This window comes from Phalaenopsis equestris, unplaced genomic scaffold (assembly GCF_001263595.1).
Source record: "Phalaenopsis equestris unplaced genomic scaffold, ASM126359v1 Scaffold000002, whole genome shotgun sequence".
Taxonomy (NCBI): domain Eukaryota; kingdom Viridiplantae; phylum Streptophyta; class Magnoliopsida; order Asparagales; family Orchidaceae; genus Phalaenopsis; species Phalaenopsis equestris.
Window position 1 is genome coordinate 26,004,507 of NW_018164444.1, and position 22,342 is coordinate 26,026,848.

Consider the following 22,342-nt stretch of genomic DNA (forward strand, 5'->3'; position numbering starts at 1 on the left):
TTATTATATATATATATATATATATATATTATAAATGATTATATGATTCTTTTCGAGCTAAAATTAGATGAATAAGAGCAAAGATTTATTCATGTTCGTTATAATTAGAGCTTAAAAATTTTTAAATGAGACGAAGGGCCCGTTTGGGACCGCGACAAGAGCGCTTCGCGGCCTGGCCCTGCAATTTGTCGTGTTTTGGCGCGGCGTCCTGCTCGCAGCGAGACGCGATTCCAGCTGAAAGCGGGCCGCGGAGAGCACCCTGCGTCCCAACGTTCGTGGGGAGCTTTCGCCGATAATACCCCTCCCCTAAGCAAATATCTGCTTCGGACACCGAACCGTGTTCGCCCCCTTCATCCCCCTCCCCTAAGAGCAAAGATTTATTCATGTATCTTGTATCTATTTGATTGCCATCTTCTGCTTATAAAAGCAATGAATTGTTTGTTGAATATAAAAGAAGAGTGGCTGGGACTTGTCTGATCATAACTCTAGTTTATGATCTCCTTGCATAAGAGGAAAGCTTGGAACGTTACATTAAGTTTCAAATAAAATGGAAAATTGTGAAAATAAACATAACTTATTCATTTTCATTTCTGTCCACATTAAGTGAAGAAAAAAAAACATAACTTTTCATTTTCCTGCATCAGCAATTGCTTTCTATGATTTTTTTTTAACCAAATTGGCAGCTAGGAATGGCTAGTGGTTTGGAAACTCTTTGTGGGCAAGCTTATGGAGCAAAACGATACAAAAAGCTTGGAATCCACACATACAGAGCTATTCTATCACTCATAATAGTCTGCCTTCCAATTTCTCTCCTTTGGATTTATATGGGGAAGCTTCTCTCACTCATAGGTCAAGATCCCCTAATATCCCAAGAGGCGGGCAAATATATAGCATGGATGATCCCTGCCCTCTTTGCCTATGGTACTGCTCAGCCTCTTATGAAGTTTTTTCAATCTCAGAGCTTAACTCTTCCTATGCTTTTGAGCTCATTCACAACGCTTTGCATCCACATTCCTTTGTGTTGGGCCATGGTGTTAAAAACTGTATTGGGCAATGTTGGGGCTGCGCTTTCTATAAGCATTTCTTATTGGATCAGTCTCCCTCCATGTTGGGGCTGCGCTTTCTATTTTTCCTTTTGGTAGGTCCACAATCTATTGTCTCTCAGCCTCCCTCCATTTTCATTTTCTAGTGTCTCAAATAAAGTTTGTGATATTGTAACAGAATTAGAGTTGATATTCCTTAAACTTTATATGTAAGAGAAATTTTTGCCTTGTTTAGTTTCCCAACTAATTTTTGATAATTGTCCAATATCAACTTCTATTTCTTCACTTATATCAATTTCTAACATGGTTTAATTGGAGCTTCACAAGGCATACAATCAATTATTTTTGTTTCACTCAAAAGATCAATACCATACTTTTGTCGGGACATAAAGATTTCATTTTTTGATTGAGCCGCTTCTATAACAAGAAAAATTTGAGCATGTTGATTCATTGATTTTGAACACTGCGATGAGTTTTCATGAATAATTCACTTTATTTATTGTCATCACTAGTAACAATTGTATCATCGACAGACACAATAAACATTAAAATCTTTTCATCGAAATAATGTTTTATGAAGAATGTATAAGGGCCTTAACTTTATTTATATCTCATCCTTTACGCAGCTTTTATAATTTGCCCTCTCAAAGATTATTCGAGACCATATATTTCCCTTTTAATCAGCCCACCTTATTTTTTTTAAGAGAACTATTGCATCCTTGTGAATAATCTATATTTGCTTCTTCTTCAATATCCCCATATAAAAATATATTTCTCACATCATATTCTTACATAGACCATCCAAGGCTAGTATCCAAGAAAATTAAGATGTGAATTGTATTTATTTTAGCAATAAGAACAAAGATTTCCTGGTGGTCTATTCCATCTAAGTGCAATCATTAATGAATGTGATAAATCCTTTAACTCCAAACATATTAAAACCCTTTTAAAATTCCTAAATGTCATAGTAAATTATCATAAAAAAATAGAATATTTGGATTCACTCGTAAAAAATATAAACTCTAGACATTTAGCAGATTCAAAAATCTCAAAATAGAAGTTTTCATTATCAACATTTACAAAAAGAGGAAGGAACATACATTATAGGCCTTTATTGGAGAGATATAATAGTCTATGATGATAGTTCCAAATGTTCTGTTTATTTAGAATAGATATGAAGGAAATAATAAGTAGTTATTATTTTCAAATATGTATAGTTCATCCCTTTTTCTAACTAGTCAAATCGTCTTCTTCATATTAAGTAATAATTAGTAAATATATTGCATTATAGTTTGGCCTTTAGTGAGTTTATAAACAGATAGAAGATTCACTGCTAAGTTAAGAGCATTTAGTATATTTGTAAGAGTAAAAATAGAAGAAAGAATATTTCTAACCTACAATAGTAATTAGGGAGACAACAACTACTTTTATTTTTCAATTGCTGGTAAAAGTCTTGAAGTAACCATTTACTGTGATCAATCGCTTCCGAATCTACCATCTAAGTCTTAAAGTAACCATTTAAAATATTAAAAGTGCAGGAATTAGAAATTACACCGTTTTGAGCTAGAGAGCATAACATGAAAAGCTTTCGAGAGAATTGACGAAGTTAGATTATCAATTTCTTCTAACTTGAGCCCATATAATTAACAAGATAAGATTGTCGTTTTGAATGACCTTCTTTTTCTTTTTCAAAATGGTCTGGAGGCTTTTTCACCAGTTTCCCAATATCTATCTTCCATAATCTTTGATATGCCATTTTTTTCTTACAATAATTGCACCAAAGGTTGTTTTCCAAAAATACTTTTATATAGTATTGTTAGAGTCTATGCTTTAGATCTGAGAGTATCAAGCATTATCATCATTCTTCATTCTTCAATTTTTCCAGGTGACAACACATCATTTAGGGATGTTAGGTTCTCTCTCTCTCTACTCGAAATCTGAATATGAACTTAATCAAAATCATTATCGAGTTCTGTAAGAAACTCAAATGCCCTTTCTAGCTCTATAAATTGTTTGTGAATCACATTATTATCACCACACTTCATCTTGAGATCTGATGGTAATCCATCTAGCCAATAGATGTTTATAGCATTGAAATAATCAATGATAGGAATATTAGTTTAATGCTTGGTTTAAGAAGATGAAGTTTCGTTCGGTTGGAGCGAATGACGACCTCTACAAAATTTTTCGTTTGGACAAACAGTTGGAGACAAACGTCTCCCGAAGTTTCTTCGCAAAAACAACAAATTTTAACTATTTTAAATCACAGCTTATCTCCTCCATTCAACAAACAAAGTTGTTAAGAGAAATTCGGTGAACAACGCCGTTGTTTCAAATGAAGTCTAAGTTGTTGTTGATAGCTTCGTCTTGAACTAATAGATAAAAACATATTTATTTTTTTTTTGAAAATTTGTTTGACACATTCCCAAATATTTTTTGTAGCTGTTATGAACATGTATGATCTACTAATTCCAAGCATCGTGTTGTTCCATACCATGATATGATCATTGAAATTGCTAAGCCCAATGTGTAAACATTGGGTCTTTAAGATTTTATGATGATCAGCAAGATGATAGATTTTTTGCTTTCTTTTCAAAATGGTCGTAACCATTTGAGACCACTTCAGGTAACTACTACCATTCAAATGATAAAAGATTTGTAACATCTAAAATTCCCTTTTAAGCTAGCTTTCAACATTCATGTTGGTCAAATCTTCGAAAAGAAAGTAAAAAAAAAAAAACAGATATAATGAAGAAAAGAATGAAGAGAGGTAAAAATAAGATTTGCAAAGAGAATCCTAACCTTCCTCTAATACAAAATAGGAAAGAATATATGAGCATCAAGCTTTTTTTTCTTATTTCCCCGAGGGGTATTTATAAACAAAATTACCAAAAAAATTAAAACAACTTTATTTTTTATGTTAAGCAGATGAATACATGTCACTCATCTTCCCGTGTTAAGCATGTGACTCCATGATACATATTTTCCTTATTTAGCATTTGAATTTGTGGTTCCTTTCATTCATTATTCATTAATTGTTATGCTTTCAACAATAAATACTCTCGCTTAAGCCAAGTTTCATTTGATTACTATCTAACTAGTTAGCCAACTTCAACTTCATTTGGTTATAACATTTAAAATAAAAATAAATCCACTAAAAATGACATCCCAAAAGCCTCTTCTTAAATTCATAGATCTTTTTATCGTTTGCCTTGAGTATTTTATGTCTGGTTTATTCTTTGACAGCTAGCATGTTTCAAAAATCATTAAGACCTGAAACTTTGGTTATACTTATTACTCTGTTTTAAATAAATGGGGAACTTACATACAATAGCACACAATTCTTATGTATTTACAAATCTCACGCCAAAATTTTCATAGTTATATACATAGCACTTTGATGTTTTAAATCTACACATGAAAAGATGTATTTCACACTTAAAAGTGGTAATCGTGACATTTATTATGTGATATTAAAAATTCGAGTGCTATGTGTGTACATATAAAATTTTAAATATTAGATATGTAAATAAACAAGAATTGTCTGTTGTGTATGTAGATGCCCGTAAATAAATTACATAAGTAGCAGAAAAACATTAAATAAATAGTATAAAATACATACCGCCATCAGCCTGGAGTACTTGAAGAAATATATCGATCTGTTAATCACACGATGCAACTATTAATCATATACTGACTCTCACTTAAATAATAATGCCAACAGGTTTCAGATTCTTGCCTGAGAACGCGGCATCAAATGTGTTAATATGGCTGCTTCCATTGTCTGCCTTATGACTAAAGATATTTCTGTGGATCTCCTAGAACACATATCAAAGTTTTTGTATTATTCTTATAATCTCTTTACCAAAGTAGCTGAAATATCTATATAATGAGAAAAAGTGATTAATATTTTGACAAGCTTCACCTGTCACCCTTATATTTTCTGGCACGGTTGCCTGTGCTGAAGTTACTCATGCTATACTCACAACGCACCTGTAAGAACACTAAGCACGTTATGCAAATTTTAACAATTTCCAATGCGGAAATAAATCGGTATTGAGCGATGAAAACGTTTAGTTGCGAAGATTTAGCAAGAATTTAGATTAAATATTGCAAATAATAATGGGGCATTTACATGCATATCAGTATACCGCCCGATTCCGATGTAGTTGCATATCTAACGCCCAAACTTTGTTTTTCACACATTTTAGCTTTTAAGAAGTGAAATACACCTTTTCATGCATAGGGAAGGTGATAATTATGTAAACATTAGAGTTTAGGTGTTATATATCTAAATACATATGAATTGAGTGGTATGTATGCAAATCCTCCAATTTTGTGCCGAATTCCTACTACAATTTTAAATCCCACATTCCTACTGTTTTAGTAAATCCTGCAGAAAATAAAGTTTGAGATATTTACACCGCTCCCCCTAACTATGCCTCTTCTTCTCCTTCATTAAAACCCAAAATTTTAAAAAGATTTTATCATGAAACACAATTTTAAATGCTTAATCACGCCAAAATTTACTAAACAACAAGCTGCTAAATCCTACTGGTAACCAAACAGATCCATAAGTCTAAAATAAGCCAGACATGACGAAACTGTACCAATGCTTGATTATCGATCTGCTGGCTCTTATTCTGCACCTGAGACATGTCAATACGTGCATTCTATCAGTCCAAACAATTTAAAATACACTCCCGAGCAAAATGAGCAGATATTAACTAAGAAATTATCAATAACACCGATTTCAGCCCCGAAGCTAAACTTTTAAATTGCAACCAAGAAATAAAATGGATTATTGAGAACAAGAAACGAGGGAAAACCTCTCTCGGCCCATACACAGCAGCAATGACTTTGGTGTTTCCCATTTCAAAAACAGCAGAGCTGCAATGAAGATGACATCAAATGAGAACTAGAACCCGCCAAAATTGGACTCAAACATGCGATGAGAACGTAAAAGAAGGTTTACCCGTCTGCCCTGGCAACAACGCCGACTTCCCCGCGGATTTGCCTCATCTGGAATTCAAAGCATCAAGGCTCGCAGTTAAGATCGTAGTTTCGCATTTGTGCAGAGTGTGTGGCTGTGTGAAAGAGGATGAGTCGGAGAATGTTACTTCGTTGGGACGGCGGCCATCTAACCGAAATCCGGTGAGCGGGTTGATGTACTCCATGGCTAGAACCTCGGAGAGTGAGAGCAGGAGACGTAAACCCTACAAAGCTAACATGGGCTGCTTCCAATCAGCTGCAATTAGGCTGTAAATGGAGCGACTATTATTCTTGTGTTTGAATAATAAGATGCTTTTTTTTTTTTTTTATTAAAACAGTGATATTTTTTATGTGATGTTAAATATTTGATTGATATAAATATAAAATCATAAGTTTAAAGCCTAAACATTTAAATATTAGACCCATAGCTACAATTCTAGCCATCACCGCCTCGTTGGGCTGGCTTGTGAGCCCCACCGTTACTTGTGAGCCCCACCGTTCCATACGCAATTTTCACAATAGCGTTGCAATTAGTGTATCCACCCTTGATAAATTTTTCATTTTGATTAATGATTTTGGATCCTTGTTATTTTTTTAGTTACATGAGAGCATATGAAGTGGCCTATGTTCAACAAGAATGATGCTTGCATTCACATTGTCATTTTCAATGCTCATCATTCTCATACAATTGATTTGATGTGAAACCCCTGAGTAAAATGAAGTTGAATTCTTAAAGATTGAGACGCATTTTGCAGTAATAGTAAAATTTTAATATAAACTTTAAAATTAAGTGTGCTCGCACAAGCGCTCGAAGAATTGTTGACCTCCTTATAAGTCATGTCAACAGGGCAAAATCAGAAAGCCAATAGGGCAAAGCTTACAATACTTTGATGGTTGAAAGTTTGTGCTTTTACAAATGATATCAAAGTATTACATTACTCTGAAGATATAATATTTGCGTGATGGATGATTCTATACTAAGCTCACTGACAGTGAGGTCGTATACTTAAATAGCGAAGACTATGAAACCTCTGGAGTAAAATGAAACTAGATTCTTAATCCTTGATGCATCTTTTGGCATAATGTTTGTATTTCATTAGAAACTCAAAAATCAAGCATACTTATATGAGATCACTCAAATGATGGGTGACATTATGGAAAGTTATAGCGATAGGGTAAAATTATAAGACCATTAGACTGAAGTGGACAATACTTGATGGTGGGATTTCATTATGTTACAGATGACATGAGAGCATTTTACCAGTATGAATATAGAAATATTTGTATATTGTTTGATTATGAGCTACGATTACAAATGGGGACGTAAGTGGAGTAGATTATAAAACCCCTCAAGTAAAATGAAACTGAACTCTTAAACATTTAGGTTTCGGTGAAAATTCTAAAGTTATGTGTGCTCGTATGGGGCCACTCGTAGGACGAGTGACGTCCTACGAAATTACACCAATGGGGGTAAAATTACAAGACAATTAGGTCAAAATAGAGAAAACTTTGTTAGGTGAGAGTTCAACTATTAATAATAAAATTTCACAAATCATCGTTTAGTTGGGATGTTATACATGTAATATTTAGAGTAAATTTTTGATATTAAATATGTAATAGTAGAGGTTTAAAATGTCAGGAATGTAAAATTCCCAAGCACATGTTATATAGAAATTAGGTTGGTGGGCATTTTGTGTAAATGCCTTAAGATTTTGGAAAAATATTACATCAGAACTCCTAACTTAAAGCTACGTTCAAAGTCTACTGATATGCTGGCACGCGACTTCAAGAAAACGCGCACGCTTTCCTGTGATTCGGCCTGGTAACACATGAAAATATTCCTCCTGTGTTATTCTGCATTATTCAGGTGTTATTGTGGTGGTATTCAAGTTTTATTATGTTATTATAACACCGAAAATATTATCAGAACATAATAATACATGAATATCGTCATAATAACACATGAATAATATATAATAACACGGATAAAATATTTACCTAGATTAAAATAATATTTTTTTCTGTAAATCTTATATGACATTATTTTATTGAATTTCGAACATAACAATAAGTGAGAGCCCTATAATATTTTTCCCTAAGATTTTGAAGGCAAAATATATTCTCCCGTGGCCGTACGTTCAGCAGAAGCGTAGCTCGCACGCAATCTCCGCCGTCAAAGCAAACGCGGCAAGCACTCACTAGTCCCCACCGCCCACGCGACGTATAATTACACCTTTGCCCTCCAAATCGATTTCTATATTTAGCCATCTGGTTCGTGTCCGGCGAGGAGCACGTTTACGCCCTTCCTTCTTCCGCTTCGTTTCCTTGCCGGCGGCGTCCGTCAAGCGGGAACTTATCCGAAAGCTTTAGGTGCACGAATCTGTTGTTTTATCTCTTTGGTTTCTTTCTGGATCGAATTTCGTATTAGTTTTGTGTTTGTTTGCGTGTTTAGGTCATTTGCTGATGGCATCGAAGCGGATCTTGAAGGAATTGAAGGATCTGCAGAAGGATCCTCCGACGTCCTGCAGTGCAGGTGTGTTAGATTGGAAACCCTATTGCTCGATCTTGTTTTGTATGATTTCCGGGGATTTCGAGACGTTTCTTTGATCGCGTGAGAGTAGGTCTGGATCTTGGTTGTATGTTTTTGAGCTGTGAATCCCAGTGTAGGATTGCCTTTTTTTTTTCCACACAATTATTATTGACAGATGGATCGCCGTTGATCGAGCATATTTATATTTTTTTTTGGTTTGTTGCGGTTTTTTAATTACTAATCGGCATGTTAAATATGTGTGAGAAAATGCGCAACTGTTTATCCCATCACTTTTGAAAAGAGGAGGCAGCTGCATGCCAAGATAGTTAGGAGTGACTTGGATTTGCCATCTCTTTTCTGTAGTAATCTGATGGCTGTTAGCAATTGGTGGAGTATCTTTAGACTGAGGTGATTTGAACTGCTTCATTGGTTCTTAGCAGTTTATATTTTTTAGTAGGTAGAGCCTAATTTAATGTTATGGGTTTTTGGCTTATTTTATATTTTTGCCGTTGATGTCAGTGTCTTTCAGTTGAATGATAGCAAGCATGCTAAGGTGGTGTTTGGTATGGCTTTGTTAACAGTATTTATGGTCAGGATTTACTAAATCCAGGCAAACATAAGAAAATAAAATCCAACAAGGGAGTGAATTTAATAAATATGGATCTTTACTTTCTGTAGTATTTGTTGGCGGATGTTTTTATCATACCTGTCTCGAGCAAATTAAAATTTAATTGCAGTAGTTGTAGGCGAAGATGGTGGATGTGGTGCTTATTAATGAACCATCATGAAATGTAGAACATTGTTATTTCTGTTCGGAAGTGAAAAAAAAAACTGTTGCATGAGAGGATTTTTCAGATTTTTGTATCTTATTTTGATCATGAATGAAATGATCCATAGCCAACCTCTCAATGTTATTGCGCAGGAGAAAATTTGAGGTTAGAATGGTTTGGAAATATTTTATGAATTTTTATTGAGGTTCTCAATTGGATTATCAAGCAATTAAAGACAACTGACGGATTGTTTTTGTTGTGGATGGCTGCGCTTTTCATTGACCTATTTTCTTACTGTTCCTAATTAATGCCAGTCTTGGATTAGTTTTTATTTTTTACTTGAGAGTTAGAGCTTTTGATTGATCATTTACAATGTGGTTTTAGGAATAAAAGAGTGCCCAAACATCACTGGAGCTGTGATGTCTTCAAATTCTTATTTTTGTATTCTTCGTTATTTTTGGATATTGGAATTGTAAGAGCTGAACTTTACTGAGAATGGCATTTTTTAAAGGTTTATGCCAGTTACATGCGAACCATACGAGGGACAACCTCACTACTTTTGGGTCACATATTTTTTCCTTAAATGGTCTCACTTCTTATATATAGATTACCTTTTTTTTTTTTTGCAATGTGCATTGTTGTGATTGCTTGAAGACGGATGAATGAGATGGGATGTAGGATGATGTTATGTTGGTAGCCAATTGTAAAACTCATGAGTTGATCCATGAAAGGATTACACTAATTCCTTGACCCATTAAACAAAGGAGGGTTGTTAGGACTGCTGCATACCTATTTCTTTTTGTTGAGCTTAAGAGCAAGTCTTCTAATGGTTTCATTGTGTATTACAATATGATTTTTCATGCATTCTTTTGGACAGGTCCGGTTGCTGAGGACATGTTTCACTGGCAAGCAACAATAATGGGTCCTCCTGACAGCCCATATGCTGGAGGAGTATTTCTAGTCACCATCCATTTCCCCCCTGATTATCCCTTTAAACCACCTAAGGTATACTTGGGTACAAATTCTTTTTGCCACAATCTTGATCCAGGACATTTGGTTAATGCAATTTTGCAAAATTTTATTCTACAATTTAAGCCTCCAATCTCAACCTCTATAATTTAATTTTATCCCATAGCACATCCATTATATGTCCATACAACAACAAGCCTTTTGCCATTATATTATTCATTATATGTCCATGTTTGCTTGAATTAATATTCATTTATATCTATTACATTTAGATTATTGTATTCTAGAATTTTTTGAATATGTACATCATTTAAGCTACAACTAACGTAAAATTTTTTCTTACAACTTAAAATCAGTTTATGATGATATGCTTTGACGAACTAGGGTTTTAGTTTTATAAATTGGAAAAAATAACTAATATAGTTTGATTCTAATATAGTTTGATTCTAATATAGTTTGATTTTTCTGTCGCCAGATGTGCATCTTTTTGCCTTGAGAAGAATCTAAAACTTAGGAATTAGGAGGTGCACCTATTCTTCTTTTCATTTGATTATACATACAAATCTACCCTTTTCTATGGTATTTATCCCAACAGTTGCTATTGTGAGGAATTTGGTCGTTTCCATGGAAATGCAAGGGTGGAACCTTTTTATTTGATTATACATACAAATCTACCCTTTTTTATGGCATTTATCCCTACAGTTGCTATTGTGAGGAATTGTGTGGTTTACATGGAAATGTAAGGTTGGAATTTTATGAATCTGCCATACTTTGCCAACCTTGGTCTTAGTTTCAGCCTCAATTTTGTTGTGCAACCTTTCCAACATTGGGCTGGTTTAACTTGGACTAAGGATTCAGTTGAATTTATCATCCATGACTGGAAACCAATTGTGTCGCTATTGCTGTCTATTGCGAGCTAGCTTGGCTCTACTTGGAGTTGATTTTTAAGCTAGCACACTTGTGTTCGGACATATTGAACCCCTAAAGCCTCCAACATGCAAATGAATTTTTTTTTTGTTTCATCGGACTTGGGATAGAGAAGACAGGCAAGCCATGCTTCTATAGTGGATAAATAAATATTGAAATGATATAGATGAATATAAATCAATCACCACCAAAAGAACTATACCAATACCAAAGAAAATAAATCAATATCCAAGGAAGATAAATTTATCAAATTTCATTACAATCCTTATTACATGATATTACTTTGTTCATTTTATTCATGCACTCGCACACACAAACATATTGTTATGTGCTTATTACATAAAAACTAAATACCTCGGAAAAAAAAAACAAACACATCAAGAGTGGTGATCACCTTCAAATGTATATTCTACAAACATCGGACAAAATTTCAAATGCATCTCTAATTTAAAAAATAAAGTCACTTGTTTTACATCCATCTCAAATTGGTTTTTACTCTTAACATTTTTCTATTCATGCATCTTGATTGTATGTTTGCCTCTTGTTCTTCGATAATTAACTTAAGCAAAGTGAATGGTTTTAAATCAATTTTGGCTCGAGTTGGGTTCTCATCACTGGTTACATGATTTAGACCCCAATTAGTTTGACTCTTTACTTTTCTTGATTGTTTGAGGCATAATTAATTCAAGGGTGATTGCCTTTGGCTTGTTGACTAGAATTAAGCTTGCATGCATGGACATTTTGCGTGCATGATCGCTTTGTATTCTACCCAACATGCCACCTTTGCTCGCATGAATACAATACAATTTCATCTATGTATCATATAAAAGGAGTGGCTATAAGACTTGATTTTTTCATGCAACTAATAGGTATTAATACATGAAACTAACTAAAAAAGAATTGAAAATTAATTGCTGTAAATAATTTAAATATTAAAATCGTTGCTCAGAACTTTGTTTTTTGGTTGGTCAAATGATGGAGCAATTTGTGACACTTTTTTTTTCAGGTTAAGTTTACGAGTTTGTGACACTTTTTTTATCATGCCAAGCACATGAGTTTGTGAGACTTCTTTCATTATTCAGCACTTGAATCCGTTGCACTTATTTTCTCATGCCAAGCACATGAGTTTTTGAGACTTCTTTTATTCAGCACATGAATCCATGGCTACTATCATTCACTACTTCACAATCATAAATTTTTCAAAGCTCCCTTGAATTGAATGATAGAAATAAACTATTCCGTGTTTGCTTATTTTTTGAATGTAGGATTGCAAAGCATCTTTGGTAGATATGGCATTGAATTGGTTTTGAAATGGTTTATGAAATGGCTATTATTCCCCACGTGTTTGATCATACTGTGTTGGATTGTAGGCAATGCTAATGACAAACTTATTGCCAAAATATATTTTCATAAGTTCTTTCGATTTGATTTTTTATATTTTTTAATAATTTATAATTCATAGTAGTTAAAATATAGGTTTCGAAGTTTCTTTGGTTACCATGTTGGCAAGTTGATTTCTTGTTGGCACATGTAGAAAGCAAATTAACCTTCTTTTTAGTCTTTCTTTTATGAAATATTTATGCATCACATGTTTGATATATTAAATTGTATTGGATTGTGTGACGGCAGGCGTATTCTCACAGTATATCATTAAAGTTTGCTTTCATTTGATTTTTAAATCTTATAGCACGCGCTCACACACACACATATTATAGGAAAAAAGAAATGGCTAGAAAACATGCTTTGTTCATTCACTCTATAGCTATTTGTACATAAAACAACTTAAAAATAATTGAAAATTAATAATTGCAATGAATTTGACAATTAAAATTGTTATCCAGAACTGTCAATCTTGATCCGTTGAAGGAGAGAGCAATATGCGAACACTCATTTTCATATCTTGCACATCAATTCATGTAACCGATATTGCACATATTCCTCATCTTTTACATATGAATCAGTGGCTTCATTTATTTCTTCTTTAACAATTCCAATACCCTCAATAATCTCTATCAAATGGATGGTAGAAATTTACTATTCTAAAGTTTGTTTATTATATATTTTTTAATGCAAATTTGTATAACTTTTGCTTAATATGTCTACAGTTGATTTCGTATGGAGTTCAAATTAACTTAATTTTTTGTTTTGATTTTATGAGATGCTTATTCGCCTCAGTATATTTGGTTTGATGATATTGTATTAGATTGTGTAACTTTGTTAACATATTTATTATCATAATATACTCTCGCTAGTCTTTTCCATTTGGTTTTTAGACATTGTTGTTTAATTTTAATTCGTAGGAGTTTATAGGTACTTCTAGTCATTACTTTGAATTCAGATTTAGTTCTTGATCTTGAGATGATATGTTGCTACTTGCTTCTTTTAAGTTATCAGATTTGTTTTTCTCTTAGTAGTGTACAATATTCGAAAGCAGATCTCTTTTCCATTGGTGATTCTACATAATCAGGATTAGTATAACTTTCAATTCATAGGGGTTTTATGACTTTTATAGGGCTTTTTTTCATAATTTAATTTAAGATACTTCAGAACCCTGAAAGTAACTTGAGGACGAGATTTCTTTGTTTTTTTAATGAATCAACTAATGAGACTTGTAACAAAAAATTATGTCGGGATGTGTGTGAGGTAGATTAGTTTTTAACTTACTTTTTTTTATTGACCAATGCTAATCCCTATTCCTTTTTTATTTGCGTCTAACTTTTGACATCAATTGATGTCTCAATTGGTTTGTAATCATTCTTTTTTATTTATCTTAAATAATCCATATTATATTTTTACTGAGGTATAGGAATTCATTTTTGTTTTTTTTGGAATGAGCCAGCACTATAACCAAGCAGTATCTGAGCTTGCCATTTCTTAATTTCAAACTCTGCTATGATATTTTTCTTGAGTAAATCTTTTTTTTTTATTATTATTATGATATGCACACGCAATAATAGTAGTACTGATTGAAATATTTTTAAGTGGTACCTTTTATGAAAGGTATATATGATCTCCTTGGATTTGTTTATAGCACATTCCATACTTGATTGTTTTCTACCAAACCATGCCATTATGGATTGTTTAAGACCATAACGTGTTTTTTCTTAAATAAATTATACACTTTATTTTATGTAAAAGAGTTGTTCAATTCTGGTACAGAATCCATATCAATTTTTTTCAATGCCTCCCTAGAAAAATGTATATTTTCATAGCCAGAAAAATTAAGATGTGAATTATATTCAATTTTGCAATAAAAGAAAATGTTTCTTGGTAGTCTCCATAAAATTGAGCATAAACTTTTGCTATTACTTTTGTATTATACCATTCAAACTTTTTATTAGTTTTATATTTAAATGACAAAATCCACTTGCATCATACAACTTTTTTTTTTTTCTTTTTGTGGCTCTATGATCTAGCTAGCATTTTTCTTTTTGAGGACATTCATCTCCTCTCATGATATTCTTCCAAATTTTTATTTTTTAGCGTTTAACATAGGGTTTGTAGTATTATGATGGAGGTATATTATATATTTTATAAGGAAAGCTTTATTTAAAAGGATGCATATTAGGTTATGGAGGTCAATTTTGAATCTTAAAGCTTATTGTAGACTCTGACTGGGCATTGTCTTTCTTGTAGATTTTGGAAGAGGTTTAGTGATAGGAATAATGTATTGCTTTAATGTTGTGTAGATGGAATATTAAGAGAATAAATTTTGAGTTCATCAAAATTTTCTTTGATTGGCTGTTCTCCCCTCGAAGACAAGCTAAGAGTGAATAATTTTTTTTTAATCAAACTTTGTAATTTTTTAATTGAAAACCTTTTGTTGGTTGATGGGGTATCATTATACCTTTTTGAGTGAATGGATACTACAAAAACACACTTATGTATTCTAGGACCATGTTTATCTTGATGTTTTTTGTGAATGTGATCACATGATATAATAAAATTTTTTTGGAAAGAAGTAATGATAAAAATTATTTGTGGGGAAAAATTAGCAAGATGATTCCTTTAGTTTCTTTTCCCTTTGGAGATAAGTCTGAGTGAAAAAAGAAACTGTTTATATTAAAAGTGACATCTTTTGAAGTGAAGAATTTGCTTTTTGGTGGTTAAATGGTAATATTTGTGCCCTTTTTAAGTGGATTAATCTTCTACAAAAACACACTAAGTGCCTTGGGATTAAGTTTATTTCGATTTTTCTTATGCATTTGAACATATGGTACAATTGTAAATTTTTGGAGGAAGTTTCGAGACAATTTTTTGTGGGAATAACACTCAGAAAGATAATTTAGGAGATTTTTGAAATTAATTACTTGAAGGTAATTTTTTTAAAACCAGATATGTGAAAATATGGACGGTTACTTCCCAATATATTTGGGAAGCTTGATTTTGGAAGCGAGAAGTTCTGTTAACTTTCAAGTGATTAATTTAAAAAAAAAAACTGTTTAAGTCCGAGTGAAAAAAAATTGTTTATATTAAAAGTGACATCCTTTGAAGTGAAGAATTTACTTTTTGGTGGTTAAATGATAATATTTGTACCCTTTTTAAGTGGATTAATCTTCTACAAAAACTTAAGTTTATTTCGATTTTATTTATGCATTTGAACATATGGTACAATTGTAAATTTTTGGAGGAAGTTATGAGAATTTTTTGTGGGAATAACACTCAGAAAGATAATTTAGGAGATTTTTGAAATTAATTACTTGAAGGTAATTTTTTTAAAACCAGATATGTGAAAATTTGGACGGTTACTTCCCAATATATTTGGGAAGCTTGATTTTGGAAGCGAGAAGTTCTGTTAACTTTGTAAAGGTATTTAGTTTTTTTTTTTTAAATGTCTTCCCTTTGTATTTTGTGGTTTCGCCTTGTCAGAGCAAGATGATTAGTATACTTTCTTTCTTGAGGAAAAAAGATATAAGCTGATTATAATAATTTTAATCAGTATTATTACTAAAATTTTGAATTTGATCCCTAATTGAATTTTTTTTTTTAATTTGGTCATAGAGATAAAGAGTGGAAGAATGTGACTGTGATTAGATTTTTATTTGATAAGATAAACGCTTTATCCTAATTATGTCTTTCGTGAATGCGATAAATCCTTTTAGTTTAGAAATATTAGGAGTTTTGAAGGTTTTTAACTTGTATTATGAAATGAGTAGATGATCTGGATTCATTTTTTAGGAAAGAGAACTATATAATGTTCAGCAAGTTGACACGTCTTTGATCAACAAATATAGAGAGGAAACTTTTATTGTAGAAAACATATTGAAATGAACGAATTTAAAAAAATGTCACATTCCAATTGTGGTGGTAAAATTGTGAATAGGAAAAAAGATTTACTTCTAACCATATTTTGACATTTTCCTTGAGCTTACAATGCTGTAAAACTTGAACGATCCACAAAGACCTCCTTCAATCATACCTTGGGACTTTCAAAATTGAAACGTCACTGACTCCTCTATTTATCTATAATTGCCACACACGAACATGAGGAGTGGGTCTGCGACATGAATCACCTTCATACTAGGAAGGTAAAAAAGCATACTAAGAAGGTAAAAAAAGGTATGGAGAATCAAAATATTTCCTTGCATTATTATCCTGTCCCAGTTTATATCATATTATGCAATTGCTATTTCTTTGCTGGATGAATGCTTCCATTACATCTTTTTTATCCACTTTTGTGGCTGTTCAAAATTGAGTACGAACTGTATACTTAAATTTGCTATTGATCCAATCAATTTATGTACTAGTAATTCTCTTATTTAATATGAATATTAAAAAAAAGTTAAGAGCTTTAATTTGGTTTTTTGTATAAAAGCTGAACCAATTGTAAATTTATATGTGGACCAATCTTTGAACCTCTAGTGGTATTTATGGGCTTGCCTCTCTTTTTCACCTGCCCTCTTATTCATATGCAAGGCTGCAATCACGCTATTGTTGGGTAGGGTTGTGCTAATGATATTGATTTATTTTGGTGCGTGCTGGGAGATGGATTTCTGCGTTTGGGAATGGAGGCTGACTGGCACAGGCACGTTATAAGAAGAAATAAAATAGATGATGTTAATGATTTAAAGGGTGGAAAAGATGGAATTAAAGGGGTTTAAGGATTTGGGAGATAAATTTTTGAACCAAAGATCTGGTCTAATCCCTTGGGAATGTTTGGGTCACATTTGTTTTTACTTTTTATTTTTATTTTTGAACATATGTTTGTTTAGTGTATTTTTCCTGTACTTTTATTTTTTTAAAATTTTTAAAAAGAAATCAACTTATTTTTAGAAACACTTAAAATATTAATAAATTATTTGAGTGTTTTTAAAAACAAATCGATTTATTTTTACTATGTCAAATATGCTTTATTTCAAATTAAAATATAAAAAAAACATTCAATAGAAAACAAAAATTATAAGTGATAGAAAACAAAAATTATAAGTGATCGCCAATTGCCTTTATAGTTATTTGTTTTTAAATGTGTGATGGCATTTTTACCGTTTCTGATGATTCATTCATTTTAGATAATTGGTTAGAAAACTGTGTTTCAAGTTTGGATAGCCTTTTTGATCTTTCGGGGTATTTTGCAACCATTTCAACTTTTTTTTTTATAAATTGATATATCAAGGTGCCATATATTATTTATTTATTTACTATTTTCAATAGGAACATGTACATAATAAATGCAACAAAATTCTTATGTAATTGCATACCTAACCCCAAAATTTCTATATATTTATGTATAACACTAAACGCTTTAATATTACATCAAAGATACTACTGCCACCTAGTTTTTAAAGGTGAAAGTACATTTTCATTCATAGGTTTATGACAAAATTTAGGAGTTGTTTATGTAAATACATAAGTGTTGTGTGGTGTTTATGACAAAATTTAGGAGTTGGTTATGTAAATACATAAGAGTTGTGTGGTGTGTATGTAATTTTCCTTTTTAATGACAACCATTATCCAAATGACTTGTTCCAGCGCTGTGAAATATTTTGTTTGCTTCATCTTTTCATGCTTCTGTCAACAAAATTGTAAGCATTTCTTCTCTGCCTTCAGATCCTAATTGAGGTGGGACAACAATTTCATCATCTTAGGTTTTCATATAATTTTGTGATAAAAAATTAATGTTTGTAAATGAGAGAAGCGCTGATGACGACTCAAAAAATATGAAATGTGCATTAACTTTTTGTTGGGGATGTTTTGCAGGTAGCTTTCAGGACAAAGGTCTTTCATCCAAATATTAATAGCAATGGGAGTATTTGCTTAGACATCTTAAAGGAACAATGGAGTCCTGCCTTAACCATTTCCAAGGTTAAAAATGTTTATTAGTATTATTATGAATATTTTTAATGAATTTGAATGCATAATAATTAGTTTTTTATTTGGACATTGTCTGCCTCCACTTCTAAAATCATTATGATACGGTTTTGGCATGATTATATAAAGTAAATTCCTCTTGTTTTTCACCAGAAGGATCCTTAAAATTTTTGTCAAGATTTAAATGTTGACTGAGTTCGGACTTCTTGCAAAACTCTTTTTTTTTATTTTCTTTTTTTATTTTTATTTTTTTTTGTGTTGGAAGATGGACACGCATACCACTCAATTCTCAGGCATGAAAAGGTTCATTTCACTTTTTAAAATTTAAAACAGCGGTATTTTTTATGTGGTATGAAAGATTTGGCTAGCATAAATGTAAGAAAAGTTTAGGTGTTAGATATGTAAATACATTAGAATTGTGTGGTAGTTCGCTTGTAAATATCCTCTTTTTTCATAACCATTATTTGAATTATTCATATGCCAGGAATATTTAACATAGAGTTTTCAGGACACCCATGGTTTGAAAAGATAGCTTTGCAGTTTGAATAAATTCTAGTTACAATCTCAAGTATTTGCTTTGCTGGGAATTAGGCCAAACTTAATTCAATTATTAAAAGCGAAAAAAGGCTGTAAATTTATATTATGATTACTATTTTTTTTGTCTCTCTTTTGGTTAGGTTCTGCTCTCGATTTGCTCTCTCCTGACAGACCCAAATCCGGACGACCCATTGGTTCCAGAAATTGCCCACATGTACAAGACTGACAGGGCCAAATATGAGACCACTGCCAGGAGCTGGACTCAGAAATATGCTATGGGTTAAAGAACAACAAAAGCTACAACTGAACCCACCGATTCCAATTTCAATTCCAATCATGTAGGCTGATCTATCTCCCTTTTTATCTCAAATCCAAATTCTGACTGTTTGCCATATTTATTTTTTCATCTTATGAATCTGTAAAGTTTATTCTGTTGGGCTTTCATGTGAAATCAATGCATCAAATTGACATTTTTCTTGGTGAATGGCTGATACCATCATCAACAACTTGAGTGATCTATACATTTACTTCGTCCCCTTCCATTGGTAAGTTCTCATATACAGGATATATTAGCTTTGGCTGATGGATTATTTTCCATGAATGCTGCTTTGTTTGTAAGATTTTGTCTTTAGAAGGTGATAGAATGAGGTGGGAGTATTACTGATTTCAAGTTTAGATGAGCCTGGCTTGAAATTGGATTGAATGGATTTATTTGAGTTTGCATTGAAATCTGTTTGCGCCTTTGTTATGTTTGATTTTAAGCCAACCTGGATTGAACTTAATCTTGCTCGATCTGGCTCATGTTTGAGTTATTTGGATTCGTTCAAGCTGTTAGATTTTTTTATTTCAAAACTAAAGAGTGGAGATCTAAAGACTTGGTCTTGATGTATTTTTTTTTTTTTTTTTTTTTACGTGAAAGTTTTTTTTTCCTTATTTAAAACTTAATTTTAATTATTTTTTTTATTGAGAATTTTACGGGCCTCTTGGAGTTGAGCAGCATAAAAGTATTTTTAATAGCTAATTCTCTCCCTCTATTGTTGTTAACCATCACTTGATATTGTAACCTCAGCCCATATTTAGCATACAATTATAGTATATGCGAATGCATCTTATGATTATCTTTCCTTTTATTTATTTAAAGAAGGGATAATTATGTTTTTCTTGCATTCTAAATACACGAGGATGATGTCAAACATTATGTTAAATGAATATAAGCCCTCAACCTATGAAATTAATGGCAAAATCGTTCTAAATGTGCCTGAATGTGTCGCACACATTAGTTAAAAATAAAGTGAAGATTGATGAGGTGTTGGGTTTGAGCACTCACTCTGCACCTAAAATTGCAACAAATGCGAACATGTTGGTTGGAATTTAGAAACTAAGTTTTGGTTTGATAAAACTTGAGCTAATTCTTGACATGCTAATGGTTCATTAAGATAAAATGAAAGTTCATTATAGCCTCCTTAAACATGTATATAATTCATTATTCATTACTCATGCTAATAATCTTTTATGCTGGCCGAGCCTTTTAGACTTTTGACCTGGCGCAACATGAAATATGACAACGATTGTTTGACAAAAATTGTTTTTTTTTTAAATTAATTTTTGAAATATTTATAATTTCTAATAATCTAATTCACTATTCTAATAGCAATTAAAAAAATTATCCAATCAAAAATAAATAAATAAATCTCATACGACATTGAAAAATTTGCTAAAATTCGAACTTTTGCTGCAATTATTTAAATAATTTTACGCTGACAGTTGACTGCCTAACACAATCCTCTAATTTTCACATTCAAAACTTAGAAATCAACAATGTCAGAGTACCATAGCTAGGAGTAAAAGGGTGACTATGAGCCTGAAGCATGGCATATTTGCAAGGAAGGAAGTATCAGCAATGACAATCAATGACACTCACCATGTCAATGGTATTTGTCGTATCAACCAAAATGAAAATGGTCGATGCAAAATGCCTTTAGTTCTAGTGTAACACCAGAGAATTTAGGAACCGATTAACACCACTTCAATTAGACAAGATGAAGTGGAAGAAATGAATAGGAAGAGGAAGCAAGAGAAACAGCATGCGGTTTTATCATATTATAAAATGATAAAGCGAATAAAAGGTGTGGTTCTACTATTTAGAGATACGGGTCCCCTGCATCAAATCAAATTGAGATATAAAAGAGGCAAGGCAGATAAACAAAGCGAAGAGAGAGACATCTTCGTGTGATAGAGAAAGGCCTTGGGGGGCCAGGTAGATACGAGAGAACAAACAAGAGAAAGGATTGTGCAGTTTGCAGCTGAAACAGAGGTGAATAGGGTATATCTCGTGCGTAATTTCATAGACGAATAGACACTATGGCAGGAGATAGCATGGGATGGAAACTTAAATTTGTTAAAGATAAATAATAAATTGTGGATTTGAAGAAATAATTTAATTTGTTAAGTTAAAGTATAATGCTATATTATATATAATTTTAAAATTTTATAAATTAGAGATTTGTTTATACTTTCCATATTAGGTAAAAATATGTTGTTGTTTTAAGAAAAGGTTATTATTTTCTTAAAAATTTAATGAAAATAAATTATTTATAATAAATATAGATAGTCTAGTTAAAATAAAAAAATTTAAAATATTTTTTTTTTAGTTTTTAAAAAATAATTTCTTGTGGCCGATCTGACATTGTTGGTTTCTTTTAAAGACATGTTATTGCATCTACAAATGATGAATCATTAACACACTAATAAGTTCATTAATCAAATCAAACTGTAAATTTCTATGATTTCCAACAAAAAAGACCAAAAAAAAAATCGTCTGTAACATGAACCCCTTCAAGTGAAAAAAATGGAGAACATGCAGCTGATAACAAAATTGTATAATTCATAATATACAAACTAATACTGTACATAGCATATTTTTTTCTTCCAGTTCCAACTAGACAAAAAAGCCTTTCAATTCCCTCAGATACCAACCTCACATGATCTGCTTTCTAACAAAAATGTCTTCTTCATCACCATGGCAGAGCATATCATAGAAGTAATATAAGGAGTGAAGTGCTAAAATAGTCCCCTGATTATTTAGATGAGACCATTTTCGTCCCAAAGTTTATAAAAATTTTATATTAGTCCCAAAACTATTTTAACGGAGGGTAAAATAATCCTTATTAGGGGTTATTTCAACCGATATCAAAAGAATTTAAAGACCAAATTGACATTTAATAAGCTTTGGAATCTATATATATATAAGGTGATAGAATGAGGTG

General features: G+C 32.0%; 2 protein-coding genes across 3 annotated transcripts in view; one reads left to right on the forward strand and one right to left on the reverse strand.

Annotated features, from left to right (window-relative positions):
* The window catches only part of LOC110030439 (exosome complex component RRP41 homolog), a 12,375-nt gene extending 6,068 nt beyond the window's left edge, over window positions 1-6,307 (reverse strand). The window contains exons 1-7 of one of the 2 annotated variants that reach the window (XM_020733155.1): window positions 6,164-6,306; window positions 6,019-6,065; window positions 5,873-5,933; window positions 5,654-5,692; window positions 4,969-5,036; window positions 4,783-4,861; window positions 4,666-4,702 (exon numbers count right to left, since the gene is read on the reverse strand). In XM_020733155.1, the coding sequence (XP_020588814.1) occupies window positions 4,666-4,702; window positions 4,783-4,861; window positions 4,969-5,036; window positions 5,654-5,692; window positions 5,873-5,933; window positions 6,019-6,065; window positions 6,164-6,220 (388 nt within the window). In that variant the 5' untranslated portion in view covers window positions 6,221-6,306. Of the gene's footprint in view, window positions 1-4,665; window positions 4,703-4,782; window positions 4,862-4,968; window positions 5,037-5,653; window positions 5,693-5,872; window positions 5,934-6,018; window positions 6,066-6,163 lie in introns of both variants that reach the window. The other variant, XM_020733164.1, reaches the window with a different exon arrangement.
* A 1,988-nt stretch (window positions 6,308-8,295) lies between these two features.
* LOC110019932 (ubiquitin-conjugating enzyme E2-17 kDa) lies at window positions 8,296-19,671 on the forward strand. The gene is made up of 5 exons (XM_020717818.1): window positions 8,296-8,405; window positions 8,488-8,568; window positions 10,213-10,340; window positions 18,429-18,533; window positions 19,217-19,671. The coding sequence occupies exons 2-5, from the start codon at window positions 8,499-8,501 to the stop codon at window positions 19,358-19,360; spliced, it is 447 nt and encodes a 148-aa protein (XP_020573477.1). The 5' UTR covers window positions 8,296-8,405; window positions 8,488-8,498; the 3' UTR covers window positions 19,361-19,671.
* The last annotated feature ends 2,671 nt before the right edge of the window (window positions 19,672-22,342 follow it).

Excerpts from the sequence above, each read along its gene's own strand:
- LOC110019932 (XM_020717818.1), top strand. The coding sequence starts at position 8,499 with ATGGCATCGAAGCGGATCTTGAAGGAATTGAAGGATCTGCAGAAGGAT. Across the intron at positions 8,569-10,212 it reads TCCGACGTCCTGCAGTGCAG|GTCCGGTTGCTGAGGACATG; the intron begins GTGTGTTAGATT and ends TCTTTTGGACAG. Across the intron at positions 10,341-18,428 it reads ATCCCTTTAAACCACCTAAG|GTAGCTTTCAGGACAAAGGT; the intron begins GTATACTTGGGT and ends GATGTTTTGCAG.